The sequence below is a fragment of the Procambarus clarkii genome, chromosome 55 (genome assembly GCF_040958095.1).
Source record: "Procambarus clarkii isolate CNS0578487 chromosome 55, FALCON_Pclarkii_2.0, whole genome shotgun sequence".
Classification (NCBI taxonomy): Eukaryota; Metazoa; Arthropoda; class Malacostraca; order Decapoda; family Cambaridae; genus Procambarus; species Procambarus clarkii.
The window spans coordinates 15,692,651-15,719,380 of NC_091204.1; the positions used below are offsets into that span (position 1 = coordinate 15,692,651).

The 26,730-nt window shown below is 43.1% G+C and overlaps 1 protein-coding gene across 2 annotated transcripts in view; it reads left to right on the forward strand.

The window, feature by feature from the left end:
• LOC123755131 (uncharacterized) overlaps nt 1–25,967 on the forward strand; it is a 51,009-nt gene extending 25,042 nt beyond the window's left edge. Inside the window, exons 1-6 of one of the 2 annotated variants that reach the window (XM_045737620.2) lie at nt 4,211–4,369; nt 19,503–19,590; nt 20,520–20,568; nt 21,497–21,579; nt 22,267–22,446; nt 23,192–25,967. In XM_045737620.2, the coding sequence (XP_045593576.1) occupies nt 19,504–19,590; nt 20,520–20,568; nt 21,497–21,579; nt 22,267–22,446; nt 23,192–23,218 (426 nt within the window). In that variant the 5' untranslated portion in view covers nt 4,211–4,369; nt 19,503 and the 3' untranslated portion in view covers nt 23,219–25,967. Of the gene's footprint in view, nt 1–4,210; nt 4,370–19,502; nt 19,591–20,519; nt 20,569–21,496; nt 21,580–22,266; nt 22,447–23,191 lie in introns of those variants that run through there. The other variant, XM_045737614.2, reaches the window with a different exon arrangement.
• Nucleotides 25,968–26,730: the final 763 nt, after the last annotated feature.

A 26,730-nucleotide genomic window follows, 5' to 3' on the forward strand; every position in this document is an offset into this window, starting at 1 on the left:
GACTCCATACACAGTTTCAAATGTAGATACGACAGAGCCCAGTAGGCTGAGGAATCTGTACACCAGTTGATTGACAGTTGAGAGGCGGGACCAAAGAGCCAAAGCTCAACCCCCGCAAGTACAACTAGGTGGATGTAGAAGCCAAGCCAAGAGACAGGACACACCCTAGACTATAAACTGCAGACACTGATACACTGATAAAACTCCAATTGCTTCAGCTTGAGATGAACGAACCCCTTAAGAGGAATACAGAACACAAAACACGTCAGAGAAAGTAGCGACCATGACAGAGAAAGTAGCGACCATGACAAAGAAAGTAGCGACCATGACAAAGACATTGGAGTAATAATGTCAGAAGATCTAACGTTTACAAACCCCCCAACCAATCACATTTAGCAGCAGCCAAGGGCATGACAGGGTGGAGAATGAGATCATTCAGAGCAAGGGACAACACGCTAAGGGTGACGATGGCTCACCAGAATGTTATTTGATGCTCGCGTCCCCTGTCACAACACGAGAGATTGCAAAGCTGTAACAAAAAAAACAAACAATGTAGCGAGATCCCTGCCTGCCTGAGGTTAAGTAATAATTGTAATTACGAAGCAATAAGATGCTTATCTTAAGATACTAACAAGGTTAGGTAAGGTCGGTGTTTTCTATGAATCTTTTTAAGGGTATCTATTATGTTAAGTATGTCACCTATGCACGTAGTTAATAAGTCAATATTGACTTTACGAATTTGCGAGAACGGGTGCCTGCCTGACCCCAACTCTGACCTCATACACGTGGGACAGTAATACAAGGTCAGGTTCAGAGCCTCCACAATACAACAATGCTCTACTGGAGTGAGAGATATGGTAGAAGTCTACAATTAATCTAACAATCAGGGTGTCATAGGAATAATTGGAGAACAAAGAGTGAACATCACCAGAGGTACGTTTTCTTAAACCAGGTGCCTCTGTTCACCTAGCGGTAAATAGGTACCCCTGGAGTAAGGGAACTGTTGTGGGCTTGCATTTGGGTATGGTAATTGTTGTTCTAGACCCTAAGAAGACTCAGATAAGCCTAACAGATTTCCTATCTTCGGCATTTGTATAGCAATTCATAATACACGTAAGTTGTATACAATCTGGTATACTGTATACCAGTATACATGTTAGACTCGTCGAGAAATCCCAGGCTATAACGGAGAATTTCTGCACACTCACCCAATCAGTTACTGACAGGCGAACGGATCTTAACCGGCTGATATGGCAACATCCACTGGGAAATTCAAATTCAAATTTGTATTCAGTTAAAAATACATACATAGATGAGTAATACATAAAGTTGGATTTACAGATATAGTTAGTACATACAATACCTAAAACCACTATTACGCATAGCGTTTCGGGCATGTACACAAGTACGTCATTAATACAAACTCCATTTAGAAGATATTGGATTTAAAATAGACTCCAGTTAATGGATTTATCTGTATTCTAAAGTTGATTTCGATCCGCGTGTGTATTCACCTAGTTGTACTCACCTAGTTGTTTGCGGGGGTTGAGCTCTGGCTCCTTGGTCCCGCCTCTCAACCGTCAATCAACAGGTGTACAGATTCCTGAGCCTACTGGGCTCTATCATATCTACACTTGAAACTGTGTATGGAGTCAGCCTCCATCACATCACTTCCTAATGCATTCCATTTGTCAACCACTCTGACACTAAAAAAGTTCTTTCTAGTATCTCTGTGGCTCATTTGGGCACTCAGTTTCCACCTGTGATCCCCCTCTGTCTGTCTATCTGTGTGTGTGTGTGTGTGTGGGGGGGGGGGTGTGTATGGGGGTGTGTGTGGGGGTGTGTGTGTGTGGGTGTGTGTGTGGGTGTAGGCGTGTGGGTGTAGGCGCGTGGGTGTAGGCGCGTGGGTGTTCGGACCAACACCAAGGCTATGACTACCTCTTAGTTTTTACATTCAATAAAGGTCAACAAATCTGGACAAGCCTACTAACCTCCCGGAGGATAAGAATGAGGCTGATATCATCGTTCCCTGAGGAGGAATGTGCATTCCTCTTAACATGCACGACTGATTGGAGGGACATGCACGGCCGATTAGAAGGACATACAAGAACGATTACAGAGACACGCAAGTACGATTACAGAGACACGCAAGAACGATTACAGAGACACGCAAGAACGATTGCAAAAAGAACGTGTTAGAACGAGTAAAAATTAGAACAGCCATCACACCGCAATTGAAGCAGTGCGCATCGCGTTCGTCTCTTTCCTCCTCCAAGAACGACTTGTATCCATTTACTAACATTCCTCCGTCTTATGGTATGCCGTCTTATACCGACCATATACCTAGGATGAAGGCTTCTAGCTATACCGACTACCGACCATATACCGAGGATGAAGGCTTCTAGCTATACCACCATATACCGAGGATGAAGGCTTCTAGCTATACCACCATATACCGAGGATGAAGGCTTCTAGCTATACCGACTACCGACCATATACCGAGGATGAAGGCTTCTAGCTATACTGACCATATACCGAGGATGAAGGCTTCTAGCTATACTGACCATATACCGAGGATGAAGGCTTCTAGCTATACTGACCATATACCGAGGATGAAGGCTTCTAGCTATACCGACCAGCCCAAATGGCCAGGACAAAAAATTGAAAGCTATCATTTGCTGCTTTTCAATTCACCTCACAGCCTATTCACACGCACGGAAGTTCCACTGTCTTGTATGTAATTCTTTTGTACTGATTAAATTGATCTAATGTACAATGTTCTCTATTTTCAACACTTGCCACGATGCAAAAAAACTGCAAACCCACCATTAAAGATAATTAGGGTTTACATTGCAGAAATTTCAGGGCATTTTTTTCAGGGCAGGCAGGCATTTTCAGGGCAGGGAAATTTCATTTAAATTTCAATTTAAATTTTCTAGATTAACAAAAGTATGTATAGTTTTGATTTATTTATTGTCAGGGACAAGGAATGCAACCTACACCATCTTGAGAGGTTATCTTGAGATGATTTCGGGGCTTTAGTGTCCCCGCGGCCCGGTCCTCGACCAAGCCTCCACCCCCCAGGAAACAGCCCGTGACAGCTGACTAACACCCAGGTACCTATTTTACTGCTAGGTAACAGGGGCATAGGGTGAAAGAAACTCTGCCCTTGTTTCTCGCCGGCGCCTGGGATCGACCCCAGGATCACAAGCTCTGTGTGCTGTCCGCTCGGCCGACCGGCTCCCCTATCAACCTAGTTCCTAGATACCTATTTACTGCTAAAAGAATGAAAAGAACTGGAGAATTAGGAGAACTGGATAAATACATCTAAAGTATGTCTGATCAACCAGGATGTGATTAATACGTCAGGCTGCGAGCAGCCGCGTCCAACAGCCTGGTTGGCCAGTCCAGCAACAAGGAGGCCCGGTCGAGGACCGGGCCGTGGGGATGCTAAGCCCCGGAATCATCGCAAGGTAGGTGTAGGTGATTGATGAAGATTAAGCCACCCGAAAGGTGGCACGGGCATAAATAGCCCGTAAGTGGTGGCCCTTTTGAGCCATTACCAGTATCAAGAGCTGATACTGGAGATCTGTGGAGGTGCGACTGCATCCTGCGTGACGGGAGATGTTTCCTGTGCAAGGTAGGTGAACACAGGCATCATGTGTAAGAAACCTTGTCCAACATCTCTCCTTCGCAGGAATCAAACCGGGGACCTTACGACTGTGAACTGCCTGAGCTACAAGACACTTCAACACTTGTTGAAGCTCGTATAAGAACGAGCTTCAAGGGATTCAATTGACAATTTCTTCTGTAACCTGTAAAGTATAAAATGCAAGAACAAATTGACAGCTTCCCTACAAGGCGCACACTATTTCGTAAACTGTGCGCGCCTTGTAGGGAAGCTGCTACATTTCTCTGAATGTCTTGTATCTGGAGCTTAAGAAAGCCTACCAGTAGCACCAACTATTCTAAATTGGCGAGGACAATATTGTATAGTCTATATGTGCTATAAAACTCTGATCTTAGTGTTGTGACAGTGAATGGGTTGTAAAAATCGTTGCTACCGGAACACCGTTGCCTACAGTGAACATTACCGTATCTTAAACACATGTTGACATAACTAACAACTCAAGCAGCAATATACTCGGGCCACACATCCCTGTGCAACAACCAAGTCAACCAGACGGGCTAAAATGATAGTAGAGTATAGCTACAGTGTACAAGAGTCGTCGTGGAGCAGTACGATAACATGCGTGCTGGTTCCTTGGGTTCCCCGCTTGGCCTGAGCGGGAGTACGCAGTTGGTTTGAAAGCGAACACGTCGACAGCCTTCGCTGCATCTCGTTCTATTGTGACGGAAACTCTGAAAGGTGCGTAACTTTCAGTTATCAAGACATTGGGCGTTACGAGCGCATGCGGTGCATTTTTTGGTGTGTGTAAGACGGTTTTTTTCGTGACGCGGAGTCTTCACAGCTTGCAAGAGTCTGTTGATGAGTGCTGCGAGGGTGTATGTTGGTAACCAGGAAGACTGGCCATATATAGCTTTCAAAAATGGTGTTATTGAATACCCTTAAAATCAGAGGCACACATGTGAACTAAATGCAAATGTTTATCATACCATATATTTTTATGTTTCAATGTGTAGCGTAAAATACGATTACCTGCACAATGAGAAATATTGCAAACAATTGCCTTAATTACCTCTACATCATCGAAAGTTCCAACAGGAAGGTCGGGCTGCGTTTGATGCTCTCAAATACATTTAGAAGACTCAAAATGAATTAGAATGTCAAAGAGTTCCTCTTAAACCCATCAGGCCGCCTTAGCCCCGCTATGGGTTACTGGCAGTCATGTCTCAGCTCCTCCGCAGTAACACCTCCTTCAAGTTTCTTAATATATATTTTCGCACTATTGAGTTGTTTACCTTGGGAGCCTAACCTCTCACCACTGTTTATAGACCTGCCACGCCCACCACCTCTCCCGCGATAGTTCCGTGCCACGCCCACGCCCTCTCCCGCGTTAATTCCGTGCCACGCCCACGATCTCTCCCGCGTCACATCTGTGCCACGCCCACGACCTCTCCCACGTCACATCTGTGCAACTGCCACGTCACATCTGTGCCACACCCACGGCCTCTCCCGCGTTAGTTACGTGCCACGCCCACGGCCTCTCCCGCGTTAATTCCTTGCCACGCCCACGACCTCTCCCACGTCACATCTGTGCAACACCCACCACCTCTTCCACGTCACATCTGTGCAACACCCACCGCCTCTCCCACGTCACATCTGTACAACACCCACCACCTCTCCCACGTCACATCTGTACAACACCCACCACCTCTCCCACGTCACATCTGTACAACACCCACCACCTCTCCCACCTCCACAGATCTGTGCCGCGCCCTCAACCATCCCAGCGCCTCACCCAATGCTTACCTCGACAGCCTTGAAGATCAACAAAACCGTATTAACATACAAATATACATTTAGTCATTATAAACCACCATAGCCTATCCTAGTGGCTGAGCGGACAGAACACTGGACGCGTGATCCTGTGGTCCCGGGTTCGATTCCGGGCGCCGGCGAGAAACAATGGGCAGAGTTTCTTTCACCATATGCCCCTGTTACCTAGCAATATTAATAGGTACCTGGGAGTTAGTCAGCTGTCACGGGTTGCTTCCTGGGGGTGGAGGCCTGGTCGAGAACTGGGCCGCGGGGACACTAAGCCCCGAAATCATCAAGATAACCTCAAGATAACCACCCCAGGATAGTTGATACTGGTTAACATTTAATTTACTTTTACATTATCAAGAAGGATGATAACATTAATTAATCCCAAAAACTATTAACCCGACAAACACACGACTTTCCTAAAACATTGGAAAAAGTTGTAAGACCTTCTAACAAGTTGTAACCACTTTCTAACACGTCATAACTTTATAACAAACATGCAAGAACTTTGTAACAAAGTAACAAGAGGTACCGTTCCGTTGTGTGTGTTTGCAGGGAAGTTTGATGCATATACAATTCTCAAACTACACTACCTTAACTAGGGAACTGAGGCCTGCGGGCCGCTCCTAGCAACAGCCTTTTAGATGAGGGGCCAGATTCACGAAGCATTTACGTAAGTACTTATGAACGTGTACATCTTTCCTCAATCTTTGACGGCTTTGGTTACATTTATTAAACAGTTTACAAGCGTGAAAACTTCCCAATCAACTGTTGTTATTGTTATAAACAGCCTCCTGGTGCTTCGGAGCTCATTAACTGTTTAATAATTGGAAACAAAGCCGCCAAAGATTGAGAAAAGATGGACAGGTTCGTAAGTGCTGGCGTAACTGCTTCGTGAATCTGGCCCCAGGCTATCAGGAAGGCAAGCGTCGCCCCATGCAGAACTTGGGGGATAGAACTCTCTCATAAGTGAACTCAGGCAAATTCCAGGAGACGGGAGACATCTCCCGTCACGCAGGGTGCAGTCGCACCTCCACAGATCTCCAGTATTATCTATTGATACTGGTAATGGCTCAAAAGGGCCACCACTTACGGGCTATTCATGCCCGTGCCACCTTTTGGGTGGCTTAATCTTCATCAATCAATCAATCAACTCCAGGAACAACGCGAGTGATGGTAATCACGAGAGTAACGCATAACAGCAAAACAATAACGAAAATATTAAATCCAAGTGAACTATCAGGGGGAAAGCGCCAAGCCATTACGACTATATAGCACTGGGAAGGGGTCAGGATAATGATTTGGGATGGGACGGGGGGAAAGGAATGGTGCCAAATTTGACTTTAAATAGTATATTGGAAAGTCTTGGTTTAGTGTAAGAGTTGTGGGCGAGGGGGACAATATGAAGGGTGAGGTTGATTGATTGATGAAGATTAAGCCACCCAAAAGGTGGCACGGGCATGAATAGCCCGTAAGTGGTGGCCCTTTTGAGCCATTACCAGTATCAAGAGCTGATACTGGAGATTTGTGGAGGAACAGGTGAGGTTAAGCTTATATTAAGGTCTTTGCACTACTATCGAGGGAGGGAGTTATCAAGGGGAAAGCGCCAAGCCATTAACGACTATATAGCCCTGGGAAGGGGGTCAGGATAAGGATTTGGGATGGGACTTGGGACTTGGGACTTCATTTTCCTCAGACAACACACACATACGTTGGTCAACATGGAACAATAATTGTTAGTTTCCCCAAACCTGAATCCTGTAATTACGGGAAACCTGTAATTAACGGCGTCTCCAGTTTCCTGAAGACAGATGCAGTCTCCGTGGTGCAGTGGTAAGACACTCGCCTGGCGTTCCGCGAGCGCTATGTCATGGGTTCGTATCCTGGCCGGGGAGGATTTACTGGGCGCAATTCCTTAACTGTAGCCTCTGTTTAACGCAACAGTAAAATGTGTACTTGGATGAAAAAACGATTCTTCGCGGCGGGGATCGTATTCCAGGGACCATAGGATTAAGGACTTGCCCGAAACGCTACGCGTACTAGTGGCTGTACAAGAATGTAACAACTCTTGTATATATCTCAAAAAAAAAAAAAAAAAAAAAAAAAAAAAGATTCCGTGGAGTCATTCCTTCCTGCTGTTGTTGCCAGCTTGTTTGACCCTTAACGAGCATGAACAACACAAACTTTTGGCAAGAGTATAACTTTGGCAAATGTGCTAAAATATATGAAACATCGGCAATTGTGAAGCAGATGTTTTGACAATGGGAACGAGGCAAGATGAAACAGGGTGATGGTAGGGGGGGGGGGGGGAGGAAGGGGGGAGAGGGAATGGATTGGTCGACACGCCGCTGCCAGACGTACGACTTCAACACGCTATAGCTTTGTTTTCAAAAGTTTTCCTCTACCCCAGAATTACCAACCGGTTTTTATTTTTTTTGTTATTAACGTGGCTAGGCCCTTGTGCATTCATACAGCTACACTAGACTGTATGAAGGGTTTAATAGTGTGTTAAGAGATAGCATAGATTAGGATAGCCTTCTATGGGTGGGGGGGGGGGGGGGTGAGGATTTGAATATATCAAGTAGCGGAGGAGAAACCAAATGCCTTTACGGGTTATTCATGCCCGTGCCACCCTCTTAGGTGGCTTAATCTTGATCAATCAATCAATCACTAAATGCCTAAATTCGAATTATTTTTCCATGTCATATATTTTTTATCTTGGTTTTATTAGTGATTAATAAAACTATCATTGGCAAAGTAAAAATATAAATATATTAAATTTTTATAAATATATTAAAGACACTATGCCTAACATTGAAATTATAGCGTTAGGAATTGGTAATTAACACATAGATTGTTCTGCTAACAATGGAGAACTGCATAATTAAAAAGGCTACTAACAAAAAAATGTGTTTCAGTTCAGCTTGTTTAGAGCTCACACACTGATACAGGTGTTTGGGCGGGCGGGCAGCCAGCCAGCCAGACAGCAGTGGGAGTAAGGGTAAACCTAGATGTTTCTAACTCAAACTGCAGGCTTGGGTGCTTCCTGTGTGTGTGTGTGTGTGTGTGTGTGTGTGTGTGTGTGTGTGTGTGTGTGTGTGTGTGTGTGTGTGTGTGTGTGTGTGTGTTTGTGTGTGTGTGTGTGTGTGTGTGTGTGTGTGTGTGTGTGTGTGTGTTTTGTACTCAAGGATACACCTGTTAGCTACGAAAAGCATCGTATATCGAAACTTGAGATTGATATCGTTGTAGTGGGAGACAGGTGTGTGTGTGTGGGTGTGCAGTGGGAGACAGGTGTGTGGTGCTGTGGGAGGCACAGGTGTGTGTAGTTACAGTGGGAGGCAGGTGTGTGTAAGTTTCAGTGTGAGGCAGTTGTATAATTGTAGAAGGTAGAAGGTTGGGATTTATAATGTTTTAGCAGAAGGCAGGTGTGTAGATGTAGGCACAAGTGCACACCTGCACAAGAGTGCAGGTGTGTAGAAAATACCAAATACGAGTAATGATTCACTCTCAGTACACTTTCCAAGACCAGCTGAACCACACATTCCCAACGGGACGTGAGTCACTCAACCCGTCCTCTTCCAAATTACGTCGACAAATATCGACGTAATTTAAAATGAAAATTTATTTTCCAATTACATGTGTTTTTCCAAAACAGCAAGTTAAGGGTCCTGTGGTAGGTTAGGAGGGCAGAAAGTTCTCCTAATAGTTAGCTTCTAGGAAAGTGGTGAAGAGTCTGATTTAGAAGAGAAAAAAAAACTACAAATGTAATATGTAGTTAATGGGTTTGATTTTTCGAAAGCTCAATGAAGTTTCACTTCAGCTTCAAGGCAAATTATGAACCTTGCTAGGCTGTAACCGAATTCTGAAAGAGTCTACTGATTTTTTTTTTGAACCTGTTTACAAAAGCAGCATTTCAACAGCATGTTCGAATTAAGAGAAATAATTGTACATCTCTCAGATCAAGATCTTAACAATTATCCAGATTATTTAGTCATTATAAGAAGAATTGAATACCCCATTTTCAGATTGATTTTATTTTGAAGTGAAGCTATGGGTGCCGGATCCTTTTGGCTGTGATATAATAAAATCAATGATAAATTGGAATACAATTTTGAAAAATGTGGAATGATTAAATTGTGGCTTTCAAACACATCTAAACAGATCTACCCAACATTTGGTCCAAAATCGCTATTACCTTTGTGCTTTCCAGCTTCATATCTGGTTGAATGTAGATTTGTAGTTGAATGGGTTCGATCCCAGGCGCCGGCGAGAAACAATGGGCAGAGTTTCTTTCACCCTATGCCCCTGTTACCTAGCAGTAAAATAGGTACCTGGGTGTTAGTCAGCTGTCACGGGCTGCTTCCTGGGGGTGGAGGCCTGGTCGAGGACTGGGCCGCGGGGACACTAAAGCCCCGAAATCATCTCAAGATAACCTCAAGATAACAAGATTTAGTGCAGTCAGTAACATATTGACAAAGGAAAGAAGTAAGGTAAAGGTAACCTGTACCTATATTAGGTTAAGTAATAATTGTAATTACGAAGCAATAAGATGCTTATCTTAACATACTAAGAAGGTTAGGTAAGGTCGGTGTTTTCTATGAAGCTTTTCAAGGTAAACTAGTATGTTTAGTATGTCACATATGCACGTATTTAATAAGTCAATATTGACTATACGAAAGTGCGAGAACGGGTTGAATACATACATGCTCACGAATATCAATCCACATACTTAAGACTGGCAGCAAAGCATCAATCACAAGGGTCACACTGAATAAATATTAAAATAAATAACGTCTTTTTAGGTTCCTTAAAAAAATTTCGAGGGCGATTGCTTTATATAACATCCATAAAACAGCCAAAAAAGGAGCGATAGGGATGAGGGGGGGGGGAAGTTGAGTATCGCTGACCTACTCTAGCTGGGCTCTCGTGTCCCCTGCTTCTTGTCAAGGCGTGGGGGACCCCATGTCATCTGTCAAGAGGGAGATAGTCACCTGTCAAGAGGGAGATAGTCATGCAAGCATTTACACGCTTTGCAAGTGTTGCACAATCGCATACATGCATTCCGGTGGGCAGGTGATCTGACTATCCCTTCCTGCCTAGCCTGGTCTCGGTTAATCTGCTGTTCCATTGTGTAGATGGTACACTGGTACACTGCACAGGTGTACACTGGTACACTGCACAGGTGTACACTGGTACACTGCCCAGGTGTACACTGGTACACTGCACAGGTGTACGGTGTAACCCTCAGGTCTGATAAGGCTTTTGTATACACATCAGTCTGTCCACAAAGTTCCCTCCTGTCATCCACAAATTATTTCATCTATAACTACTGTACAATGTACAAAATATGAACTATTGCATAAGAAAATAATGTTGCATTTTCTGTACTATTGAAGACATCAACTAAACTTATCCTCTCCTGTGACTAACAGTGCACATTAAGTACTAAACTATGTCTAAGATTCCGTATATTTGGTCCAGGATATCTTTATCTAAGCTTAGCACATCACAACCACACCCTACCACCACCACCACATCAACGCTGATGTGGATGAATCTTGATACTATAATTGACTACAGTAATCATCACTTCCACCACTTTTTGTTCTAATATTTGGTGTAGTTATAGATACGTCTTAAGCAGCAGCATTCAGCACCTACCTAAATACCATTACTATTGCGATAAGTAGTGGTAGTGGTAATAGTAGGAATGGTGGTAGAATGTGTGTGGGGGGAGGCTTGATAAAGTTAAGCACAGGCTTTTTGCCCCCAGGAAAACTATGATTGGTAGTTCTGTTGTGACACAGAAGATGAACTTGTCAGCCTCCGATACTTGACCCTCAAAGCTGCTATAAGCACCCACTTGAGCGCTTCAAATATACACGAGGACTGGATGCTAACAGATAATTAGTCTGTGTGCTGCTGTACCTTTCCCCTTGTAATTAACCACTGGGGGTACCTGCCTGAACCTTAATTAAACATTGCATATGCAGAGAGTAAGAAAATAAGTAGAAGCCAGGATAAGGAGGATTCGAACCAGCACACAAATGGTACTCCCATGCCCCTAATGGCTCTTTACCGATTTCCTCATCGTTACGTAACGTTAATGTGATGACATTGTGAAGAGACTAAGCACGTATGAAGATTAAGTGGTGGCGCTTAGATCCGTCTTCGATTTCGAACCTACTGACCCCAATTAAAAGCACTAACCCTTAACTGAGGGAGAATACCCTTCTATTTATTTTTATTTGGATCTATTGACCCAGGTAACACATTCACTAATTAGTAACGGGAGAATACACACCTGTTAAAATGGACCTATTGACTGAATTAACAGAGGCGCAAGCCGTTAACAGGGAAGAACACCCTTCTGTTTAAATGCAAGACACTCATTTATTTCTAAGCAGTCACGCTTAGAAACTTATTGTTTGTTTGTTTGTTTAAGTTATTTTAACAAACTTTAACCGAAGTTAAAATGATTTTTTGCTGATTTCGTTATTCTTTCGATATATCGGGTTGAGTCAGAATTCACTCAACTGGACTTAATGATATTCATCTTGTTTTAATCGAACTCCGTTACGACAAACTGTAATGCGCTTAACAATTCAGGTTGTGTGGAATGATTAGTCGTCCCCATCTCTGGAAACTCAGGCCACATGTTGTGTTTCCTGTAGTTCTCATATGGAGCTAACGAGTGTTTCTGATTAGTGGTTTAAGGTAATAATAGTATGATGGATTTGTGTGTGTATGAGACAGAGAGAGTGTGAGTGTGAGGGTGAGTGAGAGTGTGAGAGTGAGTGAGTGAGTGAGTGAGAGTGTGAGAGTGAGTGAGTGAGAGTGTGAGAGTGAGTGAGTGAGTGAGAGTGTGAGAGTGAGTGAGTGAGTGAGTGAGTGAGTGAGTGAGTGAGTGTACACCCCTTACATTGCCTAATATAAAGAGCAGAGACGATAATCTTGAGGTTATCTTGAGATGATTTCGGGGCTTAGCGTTCACACGGCCCGGTCTTCGACCAGGCCTCCTTTTTTTGTTACACACCCCCAGGAAGCAGCCCGTAGCAGCTGTCTAACTCCCAGGTACTTATTTACCGCTAGATGAACAGGCGCATCAGGGTGAAACAACCTATGCCCCATATGTTTCCGCCTCCACCGGGGACCGAACCCGGAACCTTAAGATTACGAATCCCGAGCGCTGTCCACTCAGCTGTCAGGCCCCAAGGCAGACATGAAGATCTGCCAACTGTTTCGCCAATGGTTTGCAATGAGATACAACTCTTTAGCCAGATCACAATGATAAGCAATGTCTAAATAAATCCAAATTGAATAATTTATCTATTGGTAAATTTATGATATAGGTAAGACATGGCCTTGCCTTTTTTATTGACAAGTTTGGGCGCGGGCCGGGCTCTTGGGGGCGCGGGCCGGGCTCTTGGGGCCGCGGGCCGGGCTCTTGGGACCGCGGGCCGGGCTCTTGGGGCCGCGGGCCGGGCTCTTGGGGCCGCGGGCCGGGCTCTTGGGGCCGCGGGCCGGGCTCTTGGGGCCGCGGGCCGGGCTCTTGGGGCCGCGGGCCGGGCTCTTGGGGCCGCGGGCAGGGCTCTTGGGGCCGCGGGCCGGGCTCTTGCCATGTTCATTTCTCATGAGCCATTTACATTGCTCTAGTTCCTCCACTTGAGCGCATCAAAGCCGGAGTAGTCTCACACGCATGGCACACTCACACGCACACGCGCGCGCTCACACACACGCCCACACACACACACACACACACACACACACACACACACACACACACACACACACACACACACACACACACACACACACACACACACACGCCTGCGTCTAGGGGCTTGACGGCTGAATGGACAGCGCTCGGGATTTGTAGTCCTGAGGTTCCGGGTTCAATCCCCGGTGGAGGTGGAAACAAATGGGCAGAGTTTATTTCACTCTGATGCGCCTGTTCACCTAACAGTAAACAGAACAGAAGTTAGACAACCTGGGAGTTAGACAGCTGCTACGGTCTGCTTCCTGAGGATGTGTGTGTGTGTGTGTGTGTGTGTGTGTGTGTGTGTGTGTGTGTGTGTGTGTGTGTGTGTGTGTGTGTGTGTGTGTGTGTGTGTGTGATGAAATATATATAGTAGACATAATAGAGAAAAAATAAACTGGTTAGAAAGTCTGAGGTCCAAGAGCTAATACCTCGATTCTGCAGACACAAATAGTAAATCGACACACACGATCGGACCCAAGAGTCAAAGCTCGACCCAGCAAGCTCACCTACTAGGCGAGTACACACACACACACACACACCAGCAGGAATAAGGGCTCTAAACATCTTGACGACAGATGCAAGAAAGCTGGTTCATCTTGCACCTCCATCTTGCGAGACTGCCTTATGCAAAGCAGGCGAGCGGTACCACGTCAATCCTGTACACTGTAGCCCTTCTTCAAGGGTCTGCAGAAGCAGCTTGGGCAGTGTTGAGAAGAGACCCGAGTTCGGTGTCTTGACTCTTAGGAGTTATTAAGGTCACCACAATTGCTTATTGACCTACCAGACGATCATTGGTGCGGTGGTCACGGTACTGTGTACGTTTAGGGGTGATCCTGGACGGCATGGGTTCGAATCCTGGCCGGGTCAAAGAGTTCTTAGGATATATATATATATCCTCGAGGCCCAAGGTCGAATTAATGACCCCCAGGAGGCAACCCCCACACAAGAAGTTAGCTCCTGGGTCCCTATTTACAGCTATGTGGACAGGGACAATAGGATATGCACCCAACCATTTCTGTCCCGACCGGGATTCGAACGCGGAATTCTCGATTTTGGGTTCGAGAACGAACCCAACTGTACTACCGGAACCCATATTCTTTCCTGAAGAGACTTTATGTTATCTTTATGTTATCATTTTTCAATATTTTTTTTCTCTAGTTATACCTTTATCTACATTGTAGGATATCAATAAGTTGTAAACTCCTGTCACGAGCTGTAAACTTCTGTCACGAGCTGTAAACTTCTGTCACATTTTATCCCGGCAAACAGGCAATTCTATACACACACAAATCACAATTGCGTGATGCATCAAATGACCAAATCCACAAAGGGCCGTGACGAGGATTCGAACCTGTCCTCATATCCCAGCTCCTTGTCCTCATACCCCTGCTCCCTGTCCTCATATCCCTGCTCTCTGTCCTCATATCCCAGCTCCCTGTCCTCATATCCCAGCTCCCTGTCCTCATATCCCAGCTCCCTGTCCTCATATCCCTGCTCCCTGTCCTCATATCCCTGCTCCCTGTCCTCATATCCCTGCTCCCTGTCCTCATATCCCTGCTCCCTGTCCTCATATCCCTGCTCCTTGTCCTCATATCCCAGCTCCTTGTCCTCATACCCCTGCTCCCTGTCCTCATATCCCAGCTCCCTGTCCTCATATCCCTGCTCCCTGTCCTCATATCCCTGCTCCTTGTCCTCATATCCCAGCTCCCTGTCCTCATATCCCAGCTCCCTGTCCTCATATCCCTGCTCCCTGTCCTCATATCCCTGCTCCCTGTCCTCATATCCCTGCTCCCTGTCCTCATATCCCTGCTCCTTGTCCTCATATCCCAGCTCCTTGTCCTCATACCCCTGCTCCCTGTCCTCATATCCCAGCTCCCTGTCCTCATATCCCAGCTCCCTGTCCTCATATCCCAGCTCCCTGTCCTCATATCCCAGCTCCCTGTCCTCATATCCCAGCTCCTTGTCCTCATATCCCTGCTCCCTGTCCTCATATCCCTGCTCCCTGTCCTCATATCCCAGCTCCCTGTCCTCATATCCCAGCTCCTTGTCCTCATATCCCTGCTCCCTGTCCTCATATCCCTGCTCCCTGTCCTCATATCCCTGCTCATTGTCCTCATATCCCTTCCAAAGCCTAATTACTTTCTCCTAATAATTATCTAACCAGGATGTTCCCCCAACTGATTTTTGTAATGATAATGATAAATTCAGTTAATTAGCCGGATGGTCCCAGGGCCGATTCCCGCGCAAGACGAAACCTTTTGGGCACGTCGCCTTGTATAATGATGCCCCTGTTTACACCCAGCGGTAGATGAGTAACAGACAGTCGACCATTGTGGGGTTTACTTTGTGGAGCTGAGTGGAAGTGGAGCGCCAGGAGCCTCCACTTTGGAAAGTCCTCACTGGCTTGGTAGCTGTATTGGTTAGATAACCGGTTATCTTCTGTTAGAATAGACTAAGTACATCCTGTGAGCTCTCTCGCTAGATAGCAGGTGTTTAAACTGTGTTACTGTGTGTGTGTGTGTGTGTGTGTGTGTGTGTGTGTGTGTGTGTGTGTGTGTGTGTGTGTGTGTGTGTGTGTGTGTGTGTGTGTGTGTGTGTGTGTGTGTGTATCGTGCACACACACATCAATCGCTGCACACGCGTTGATGTGTGCCGCCACAAACAACAGCCTGTTGATGCTACGCGAGTAATTCTTGTTACAGTAGGCGAGAACACACAGTATACTGATGCTGCACTGACAGCTCTTCGTCTCACACACACACACACACACACACACACACACACGCACACACACACACACACACACATACAGTACACTGAGGCTACACAGACAGCTGTGTGTCACACACGATGTGCAGCTATTCTTTTACGAGACTTGTGTGTACAAACATAATTTCTTTACCGGAAGTAAAATAATTGAAAATTTGCGCACTCCTGGACCGTTGAACATTACTGGACCGTTGAACATTACTGGACCATTGAACATTCCTGGACCGTTGAACATTACTGGACCATTGAACATTCCTGGACCGTTGAACATCGGCACTGATAGGTCAGGTTGATTAATGTAGGTTTGAAGCTTTCGTTACAGTATAAACATTAAGACTACGGTTATCAACATATCTTGGGGAGCCGATGGCCCGACCAAGTGAACAGGTTGATATAAACACCTATAACCCCCCCCCTTCCCCCCCCAACCACCACCACCACTGATAGAATAGGTTTCATGGGGTCTATAACCCCGCGGGTGAATAGGTATCTCCTCGGTATCGACTTGAGAATGGTCCAGGACGGACCGAAACGTCGTCGTCCCTTCACCTTCTAGTGTGTGGTCTGGTCGACTTACTTCAGCCACGTTATTGTGACTCGTCGTCTGCATAGGTATCTCCTCGTTTCTGTCCTCCATTGTGGTTTGGGTTTGAAACTCATCCTCCTCGTTTTTGTTACATCTGACCTTTATCCAATACGTTGATCCGGATCAAATTCAAATTCGAATTTGAATTTCCGGAACATTTGAATTTCCGAATTTTGTATTTCCGGATCAGCATCCTCCAAACTGTTCAGCATTTTAAAAGTTTCGAAGAGATCAGCCCAATCATGTCCGGTTTGCAATGTTGTTAGCCCTTAGGGAGCCGGTGGCTGAGCGGACAGAACAATGGACGCGTGATCCTGTGGTCCCGGGTTCGATCCCGGGCGCCGGCGAGAAACAATGGCCAGAGTTTCTTTCATCCTGATGCCCCTGTTACCTAGCAGTAAATAGGTACCTGGGTGTTAGTCAGCTGTCACGGGCTGCTTCCTGGGGGTGGAGGCCTGTTCGAGGACCGGGCCGCGGGGACACTAAAGCCCCGAAATCATCTCAAGATAACTCAAGAAGATAGGGCCCTTAACCTGGTGTGAGTATGTTGTTGTTTCAGATTTAGCTACTCAAAACGAAGTGTCCATGTAGCACGGGATATGGTGAGCCCGTGATGTAAGTCAAAAGTCCCCCCTGAGCCCGTGATGTAAGTCAAAAGTCCCCCCTGAGCCCGTGATGTAAGTCAAAAGTCCCCCCTGAGCCCGTGATGTAAGTCAAAAGTCCCCCTTATATTTATCCCCTGAGCTGTGGTGAAGGTTACAGAAGCACAGAATGGGCCCAGGAGCCGAGTCCCAACATTCGTCTACCTAAGCAGGTTACAGCGTTAATGACTTTCAACTGTGGACTGAAGGGATTTGTCTTCAAGTCCATGACTGAATTTCTCTACAATTCGACAAATAAAGTATTTTCATAGTGACTAAGTAACATGGTTCTGACCTTCAACGAGCTTGACTATGTCTGTCAGTTTTGTCCTCAAGGGCGAATGTACTAGGCTGCGTCACTCATCCTGTGAGTGTACACACCGCCATACCAGCGTCACTCATCCTGTGAGTGAACACACCACCATACTAGCGTCACTCATCCTGTGAGTGAACACACCACTATACCAGCGTCACTCATCCTGTGAGTGAACACACCGCCATAGCAGCGTCACTCATCCTGTGAGTGAACACACCGCCATACCAGCGTCACATCCTGTGAGTGAACACACCGCCATACCAGCGTCACATCCTGTGAGTGAACACCCCGCCATACCAGCGTCACTCATCCTGTGAGTGAACACCCCGTCATACCAGCGTCACTCATCCTGTGAGTGAACACACCGCCATACCAGCGTCACATCCTGTGAGTGAACACCCCGCCATACCAGCGTCACTCATCCTGTGAGTGAACACACCACCATACTAGCGTCACTCATCCTGTGAGTGAACACACCGCCATACCAGCGTCACTCATCCTGTGAGTGAACACACCGCCATACTAGCGTCACTCACCCAGCAAGCATGTCTAGGAATCGTGCCACTCACGTAAAATATTAACAAAATAATGGAAGGCGCCAAATTTAAACATTTGAGAAGCCCTTGTCTGAAGACTAAAAAATGTACCCGCAAAAAACAGGTTCCAAGGCTGAAGACCGCAAGTCAGCGCACGGCAGCGCTCGGTGCGTACAGGAAAAGGTTTCTTCCTACTCATCTTTCCCTGGGGCTTGTTTGGGGGGATAGGGGGGGATTTGGGGGGATAGATGGAGGGATGGGGGGAGAGGAGATGGCGTGCAGAAGGTCATGGGAGTGCAATGCCTACACCCCCCTCTCTCTCTCCCTTCCATTCCCTCCTCTTCCTATTCTCGTGTTATACACAGACTGTATAATACATGTGTATGATACCATACACAGGTGGATAGGTGTGTACTACAGTCACATGGCAATGATGGGAGAGAGGGGGATGGGAAGGGTGTGGGAGAGATGGAATGGCCATAGTGGAAGGGCGAGTGATGTGTAAGGGTGTAGGTACTGAAGCAGCATTGACCTTCAAGCTCCCACACCCCCTACCAGCCCCCGGGGCAGTGTGTGTGTGTGGTACAACCCGTACTTAGACCAAGGCCATTCCAACCAGCGGTCGACCCCAAAAATGCATTCATAATTTGTAACATGCTGTTCATTCAAAATAGGAATTTCCTCAAATATAAATTAATATTATTTATTTGCATATTGTGCATATTTAGGCATTGGTTAGGTATTTAGGTTCAGTTGGCGATTATTTGTAGTACGTGGGTAAAGCATTTACAGCGTTGTAGTTCGAACAATAGTCGCCAGCGAGGCACTTGTTCGACAAGTGTTCGGACGTCATCAGTTGAGAGTCGTGTATAAACAGCTTTTCATTCATGAACAGGGGGGGGGGGGGTTTGGCGGATGCATGGAATGGACTTTGGCCTTCGTTTATGAGGACGGGGTGGGTGTGGGCACAATTGTTGCGCTTGTACCGATTAGCGAGTCGTGTACCAGGGAAACTAGGAGCGTAAGGCTCACCAGGAAGGGATCTCACTCTGTCAACAGGAGTCGGAAGTCGTCTACTCCTGTACATACGTGTAAAAAAAAATATATATATATAGGAGAGACATGGTGACTGTTAGCAGTGTTAGAGTCCTATAAACGCTGTTGACCAGACCACACACTAGAAGGTGAAGGGACGACGACGTTTCGGTCCGTCCTGGACCATTCTCAAGTCGATCATCGACTAGAGAATGAGAATAGTCACAATCGACTTGAGAATGGTCCAGGACGGACCGAAACGTCGTCGTCCCTTCACCTTCTAGTGTGTGGTCTGGTCAACATACGTCAGCCACGTTATTGTGACTCCTCGCCTGCCTATAAACGCTGTTTATACCTGTGTGTAAAGCTGTGGTGCCTCTGTGTGTAAGACTACTGTGTCTCCCACAGGATGGCCGGAGAGAAGTGTGTACTGAGCAGCTCCTGCTGTGGCTGTAGTCTCCGGAGCGGCTCCCTCGCTATTGGTATAATCAGTCTGGTAAGTACATTACGGGCTCGCCATAGCCCGTGCTACTTGGAACACTTGTTCAGAGTAGCTGAATCTATGACAGCAACATGGTGAGTACTGGGGAGGGAGGGAGGGGGGGGGGAAGGGAGAGGGGAGGGAAGGGAGAGGGGGGAAGGGAGGGTGGGGGGGGGGAGTAGGGAGGGGGAAGGAGGAAGGGAGGGAGGCCGAGGAGCTCTATAGCAGACTAAAAAGTGTCGAGGAGCCTGAAGGTTGAGTGGACAGCGCTCGGTGTTCGTAGTCCTAAGGGCCCGGGTTCGATCCCCGGCGGAAACAAATTGAGCAGAGTTTCTTTCACCTTGATTCCCCCCTGTTCACCTAGCAGTAAATAGGTACCTGGGTGTTAGCTGCAACGGGCTTCTTCCTAGAAAGGTGTGTATCTGAAAATTAGGATTAAGGACTTGCCCGAAACGCTATGCGTGCTAGTTGCTGTACAAGAATGTAAGGCCTCTTGAGTGTGTGTGTGTGTGTGTGTGTGTGTAGGTGTGTGTGTGTGTGTGTGTGTGTGTGTGTGTGTGTGTGTGTGTGTGTGTGCTCACCTAGTTGTGTCTGCAGGATCGAGCATAGACTCTTGGATCTCGCCTTTCGAGCATCGGTTGTTTACAGCAATGGTGTGTGTGTGTGTGTGTGTGTGTGTGTAGGTGAGAGAAGTGGGAGAGGATGGAAGCGAGGGGCGAGAGAAAAATGGGTGGATAAAGGAGGGAGATGAAGTGTGAAAGAAAAATAATATAACAGAAGAGAGGAAGGGTTGGGAGAGATGGGAGAAATAGAATATGAAAGGGAAGAGAGAGAGAGTGAAAGAGAAACAGGGAAGAGAAGATAAAGAATAGGAGGAAAATAAGGATCAAATAATGCTGAAAGATAATTTGAATAATAAAATGACTTATTATCTCCTTTCACAGATCTTCGGAATCCTTTATGGCATCTTTGGGATCTACAATGGTGTCAAAGGTGAGTTTACTAATAGTCAAAGTTATTGATTAACTTATGATTAATAAGCCTATTAACTACCTGCTCATTTTACTTGTAAGTCCAAAGCAAATCTTGTGTGTTGGAGTACAAAAAAAAAATCATTTAGTAAAATTCAATAATACAAAAGTAATGTTTTTGGTGATCTTACATATTGATATGTAGGTGGTCCTACATATCACTACATATTGGTACTATCGATTCTAATGAATAAGTCGATATTCATTTTATGTTTCATTATATTCTAGATGAACAGGAGCATTTATGTTAGTCGATAAAATAAAATAAAAAATAAAATAAATAGTTTATAAAATGAATGAATAACCATAAAATCATAAAATGAATAGTTTCATTTTAGGAGGATGGGAAGTGTTCTACACTTGCTCTTAAGACGTTTTGTAAGTTAAAGATATTTCTCAGAGGCCGTCTATGAGAAAACGTTTCTTCCTTAATTCTATTTGTTCTATCATTACCCTTAAACCTAACATACCAATGAATCTATCAAATCGTGGCCTATTTTCAAGATTTTTCCCCAAACACTGAATTCTCTCTCTTACTGACTGGATAAAATGCTGAATAGTATTTTATAGTGAATAGTATTTAAAATAATATTTAATTTACATAATTATGTCCGAAATGCTTACTATATATACCTTTAAGGGGGTAGGTTCCATTATATACCCTTTAAGGCACAGCTCCCACTATACCTGGGTGAGTAGTTCAACCTTGTGAGGACTTACATATATGCCTAATACATATATATACACATACATGCTTCCTGCGAGTACGGAGTAGTGAAATCTAGCTCTCGGTACCTCGGCTATTAGTGTTGTCTTACGCCTGGTGTAAATGAGATTGTAAATGAGGTATGGAGTAATCTGTAAATAATGTATGTTGACCAACTTTTCAGGTCATAAAGAGGGCTGGGTCACGTTAGTGGTCAACCTCATCACCATCGCCATATGCATCATACTCATCCAAGGCATCAGAAAGGTATGGAACATTATCCCAAAAATCCTTATCCTCATCCCTTCCAAGGGCTACATAGTCGTAATGGCTTGGCGCTTTCTCCTGATACTTCCTTCCTTCCTTGTAATAAAATAAAATTCTGGATGTTCTTTGATTTTACAACAAATTAAGTTAGTTTTTAAGTTAGTTTTTAAGTTAGTTATTAAGTTAGTTATTAAGTTAGTTATTAAGTTAGTTTTTCTTCTCTACAATTCTAATTTTGATGTGAAGGCTCATACTCTTGACAACTAAAGGTTTGGTATGTCTTGTGTGATGTGGCAAGGTCTCTCACACATGAGGTATATTAGATCACATACACTGCAGGTCTATCGATATATCTCATACCCTCTTATACAATCCTGACTCGAGGATTAGTGCCTCGAGTCAGGATTGTATCACGAGGCTACTTCACAACCACGAATATATTTGGTCGACCAATGTATGACCTCAGTTTGCGCATCTAATTACTTAGTCATGTTGATCAGACCACACACTAGAAAGTGAAGGGACGACGACGTTTCGGTCCGTCCTGGACCATTCTCAAGTCGAACGTGATCCAGGACGGACCGAAACGTCGTCGTCTCTTCACCTTCTAGTGTGTGTTGTGATCAACACTTTTCAGCCACGTTATTGTGACTTTCATGTGTATTCAACAACTATTTCCACTTGCAGGAGAGACGAGGATGGGTGATGACGTGGGTCTGGACGACTGGAATCATCATTGCCATCAACATTATCCTGATAGTGATTGGGATCATCCTTACACTTAACTTCATAGGTGGAATTATAGCCTTAATCTGCATGGGAATTGCAGTCTACTGTGTGTTGGTGGTGCGCTCCTATGCTCTCTCTGTAAGTACCTCGTTGGTTTGCCTCAGCTAATCACCAGACATCATTACACTAATAGTTATGTAGGTGCAGTTACCAGTGTAATAACCACAATATTATTTGTATCTAGTTACAGAACATGATCAATGTTCCTAGTGGCCCCCTATTCCTTATTCACAAATATATATATATATATATATATATATATATATATATATATATATATATATATATATATATATATATATATATATATATATATATATATATATATATATAAGAGAGAGAGAGAGAGAGAGAGAGAGAGAGAGAGAGAGAGAGAGAGAGAGAGAGAGAGAGAGAGAGAGAGAGAGAGAGAGAGAGAGAGAGAGAGAGAGAGAGAGAGAGAGAGATTAGATAGATAGATATAGATAGATATGGAGATGTTGTGTTATACATGTGTAAGTATGAAAAATAAAGATTCAAAAGCTTTATCCACAAATGTTTGTGCATATATATAATTGAGTTACATAAAATTACAGTACATTATTTACTAAAGAGAAATTCATAACATCTTAACATATAATCATAATTATATACTGTATTATATACTACATACACATAAGGATAATATACTGTATTATATACTGGCCTACTGAAGTCATTATACTCTGAAAATTTAATTTTCTTTTCGAATACCAGTGTATTTAATGCGTGTATACAATATGCTGATTTATTTTTCAATTATTCCAATTTATTATTTCAATTATTATTATTATTTTAATTCCAGCTGGGATCTGTACCGAGCATGGCTTAAGTCAGCGCCTGATCTCTGATCTTAGCAATCACAGGAAGGATTACAACCGTCTTCACGTGTAAATTGCAACAAATAAAGATTACAAGAATATATCATTTTGCAAAGTAAAATGATAAACATATCTATGTGAAGATAAGAGCTTACTGTGTAGCTCTTATTGCCCCAGTATCTGCACCTAGCTTTTCAATAACTGTGCAATACGTGGGATGTTGCAACCCGTTCTCGCACTTTCTTACGGTCAATATTGACTTATTAAATAAGTCCATATGTGACACACTAATTTATTGTTTATATTTCAGTTTAACCTTGAAAAGCTTCATAGAAAACACCGACCTTACCTAACCTTCTTAGTATGTTAAGATAAGCATCTTATTGCTTCGTAATTACAATTATTACTTAACCTATACCTATAATAGGTTAATAATTGTAATTACGAAGCAATAAGATGCTTATCTTAACATACTAAGAAGGTTAGGTGAGGTCGGTATTTTCTATGAAGCTTTTCAAGGTAAACTAAAATACTCACAATAAATTAGTTTGTCACATATGCACTTATTTAATAAGTCAATATTGACTATACGAAAGTGCGAGAACGAGTTGGATATTTATATTCATCACAATCTTCAGGCATCTTACACAGCGTCAGTTTAAAATATATCTTTCACTTGCCAATAATGTTGATATTATAGCTTAATACATGTTTAAACTATGACTGTGTTCAGTAATGTAAGTGGGAAGCATCACAGTAGTGTTATAGGTGTGATGCTCACCTGTGTTTTTTAATGTTATGATTTCATGTGCTTTTTAATATTAAAATGTTTGGTTTGTACTAGTCTCAAGATGTATTTGTAAAAAAAAACACCGTCTCCAAATTTGGTATGAATTAATAGTACTATATCATTATACATGAGCTTCAATTTGCAGTCACCTCCTGAAGTTTCATTGTGTGAAGTTTTGCATGTAAGTTTCAATATAATATGAGGCATGGGGTAAGGTCGCTGGTCCTCGGCCACTATCTACATTTTAAACAAATATAAAGGGAATAAGCAAATATTTAATGATTTAATAAAGTTAATTTTATCTATAAAATGTCACCACAATCGAGGATTGTATGTGGGTACAGAACACATTTATATACAAGTCAAGACAAGTCAGTAACTGGAGTTCAGGTCCAGTCCAAGAGATAGGCTACTTAAGAGAAGGTAATAAGCATATTAGTTAAAAAGTATATACCTCCTTTATAAAAAGGTGTTTCACCAACATGTATATTATGCAATAATTCCTCTTACTATCATTAAACATGTTGCAATATTCCCCTACATTATAATGGAGTGGCAGGTGATGGAGTCATACCTCGAGGGCCTCGAGACTGAGTGTCTCCACTTGCTGCCACTGGAGTACCACTTTATAAGTACTAAAACCCCCTCTGAAAGGTGTCCTAACCAAGTTCCATCATAATATTCCATATACTGTATATCGCTTATTATAATAAATGGGAACTGTCCATATATAATGTTCAGGTTTGATTAACTGACATCTCAGGCCCTTAGTTCCCTCAAAATAAGTTTAATTTAAGTCTAGATTGACAGTTTTCTCTGATTTAATGTTCAAATTTGTTGAAACTTCTAGTTTTGTCTTGGATATCTTATATTTTCATATGTGAAACCAATATTTTTTTTTATTTCTTTGGTTTAATTTTATTCCATTCTTTAGGTGTCAAGCTTTTTATTTTTCCTATGAGTGACAACTGGCGACTTTACCCCGGGCATCACTTTACAAACTTTAGAGCATCACTACAAAAGTGATGATTATTTGTTATATTTTGAATGCAGAGTCATTCAGCTATTCTATCTACAAAAGATTACAAATACCTTCAGTATAAACCAACAGGATGATAGATGCACAGTGTGACTTGTTTGATGTTAATGTCTATGCTTAAGAAATTTATAATTATTGCAGTAAACTGCATATCTGAATGAGTGCCACTGATTTGTTTTTTATTAGTTTGTAACTGCTAAGTAGACTTCTTGTAGTTTTAAGTATTAAAATTTCATAACATGAAGCGAGCCTAAACTAGGCATCTCTCTTGTTTAAAAAAAATTGTGCTTTTGTCGAGATATTCACAACAAATGACAAAATATTGCAACTTAAAAACAAATGTTATTTTTTACATAAATTTGGAGCAAGATGGTCAATGTTCCCTAACCCAAGACCACTGCTATCCATGTATTTTTAATATGATATCAAAGCCTGCACAAGCAGAGAGAGATAACACTAAAATATTTAAATATTTAATCTCATTTTAAGGGAGATTAAAAAAAATCAGTACAGAACAGTATTAGTGATAAATATATTCAATGGAGCAGCAATGTTTATTTTTTGTACAATTATTCTCTAGATTTTATGAAAAAGAAGTCTAATATGTTTGAACATTCTGTTGCTAGACTCAGGCTCTCTGTTGCTATAGTATTTATATTTTTTTCTCTAGGATACAGAACAGAAGATGTCATCTGCAGTATATATGTAGTAGAAGCATTTCGTCCTCTTTTATTTTATAATTCAAGGTAGAAAATCAAATTGATTAATACCCAATATTTTTATACACACTAGTACAATACTTTAGTAAAGTTTATTATATAAAATGTAGTAAACAAATGAGCATTTATATTGCTCCAATTTTGAAAATATTTGCTTCGTAAAGAATATCGAAATATTGTGTCTTCCTTACCACCATTAAATAATAGTTTGACATTTTTTTTATTGTCCAATAATTATCCAGCTTATCCTCCAGTTTTGGTAGTACTTAAAGTACCTATGAGGACCATAGTATATATACCGATATACAACGAAATTACAAAGTAGAAATCGGTACTATTGAGTTGAACTTACCGGAAAACTATTTTTGACTCGTGTTGCAAAGACAAATTAATCTAACTTAACCTAACCTTCCTAGGCCTAATACATGACATCTGAGGCCTAATATAATACATGTGTGTGTGCGTAGGAATATTTGTTTTTTTAGCTTCATTTATTTTAAAAGAATTCCTTACTAGTCAGTATACTACTATCTAAAAGCTAAGACCGTACGAATTCGTGACTATTGACGATAGTCACAATAGGTACTATCTAAAAAGGAGGATGGGTTAAATATGCATGTTATCTGCAAAATATATATTTACCAAACAAAAATAAAAAACACTGCATGTGACTAACCAGGCCAGAAAAATATGCTTCCGTAATTTCATTCATTCTACAGAAAGAACATCCAATTGTCAGAGAGAATATGGTAAGTACATGAAAACTTTTATAAATTTCTTAAATTCAATAAATGATCTGACTTTTAATATGGAAATAAGCTAAATATATTTTAATATAAAAGGACTGTCATGAAGCCAGCTATATAGTAGCCATCTTTTGAGATATATACAAGAGTTGTTACATTCTTGTAGAGCCACTAGTACGCGTAGCGTTTCGGGCAGGTCCCTGGAATACGATCCCCGCCGCGAAGAATC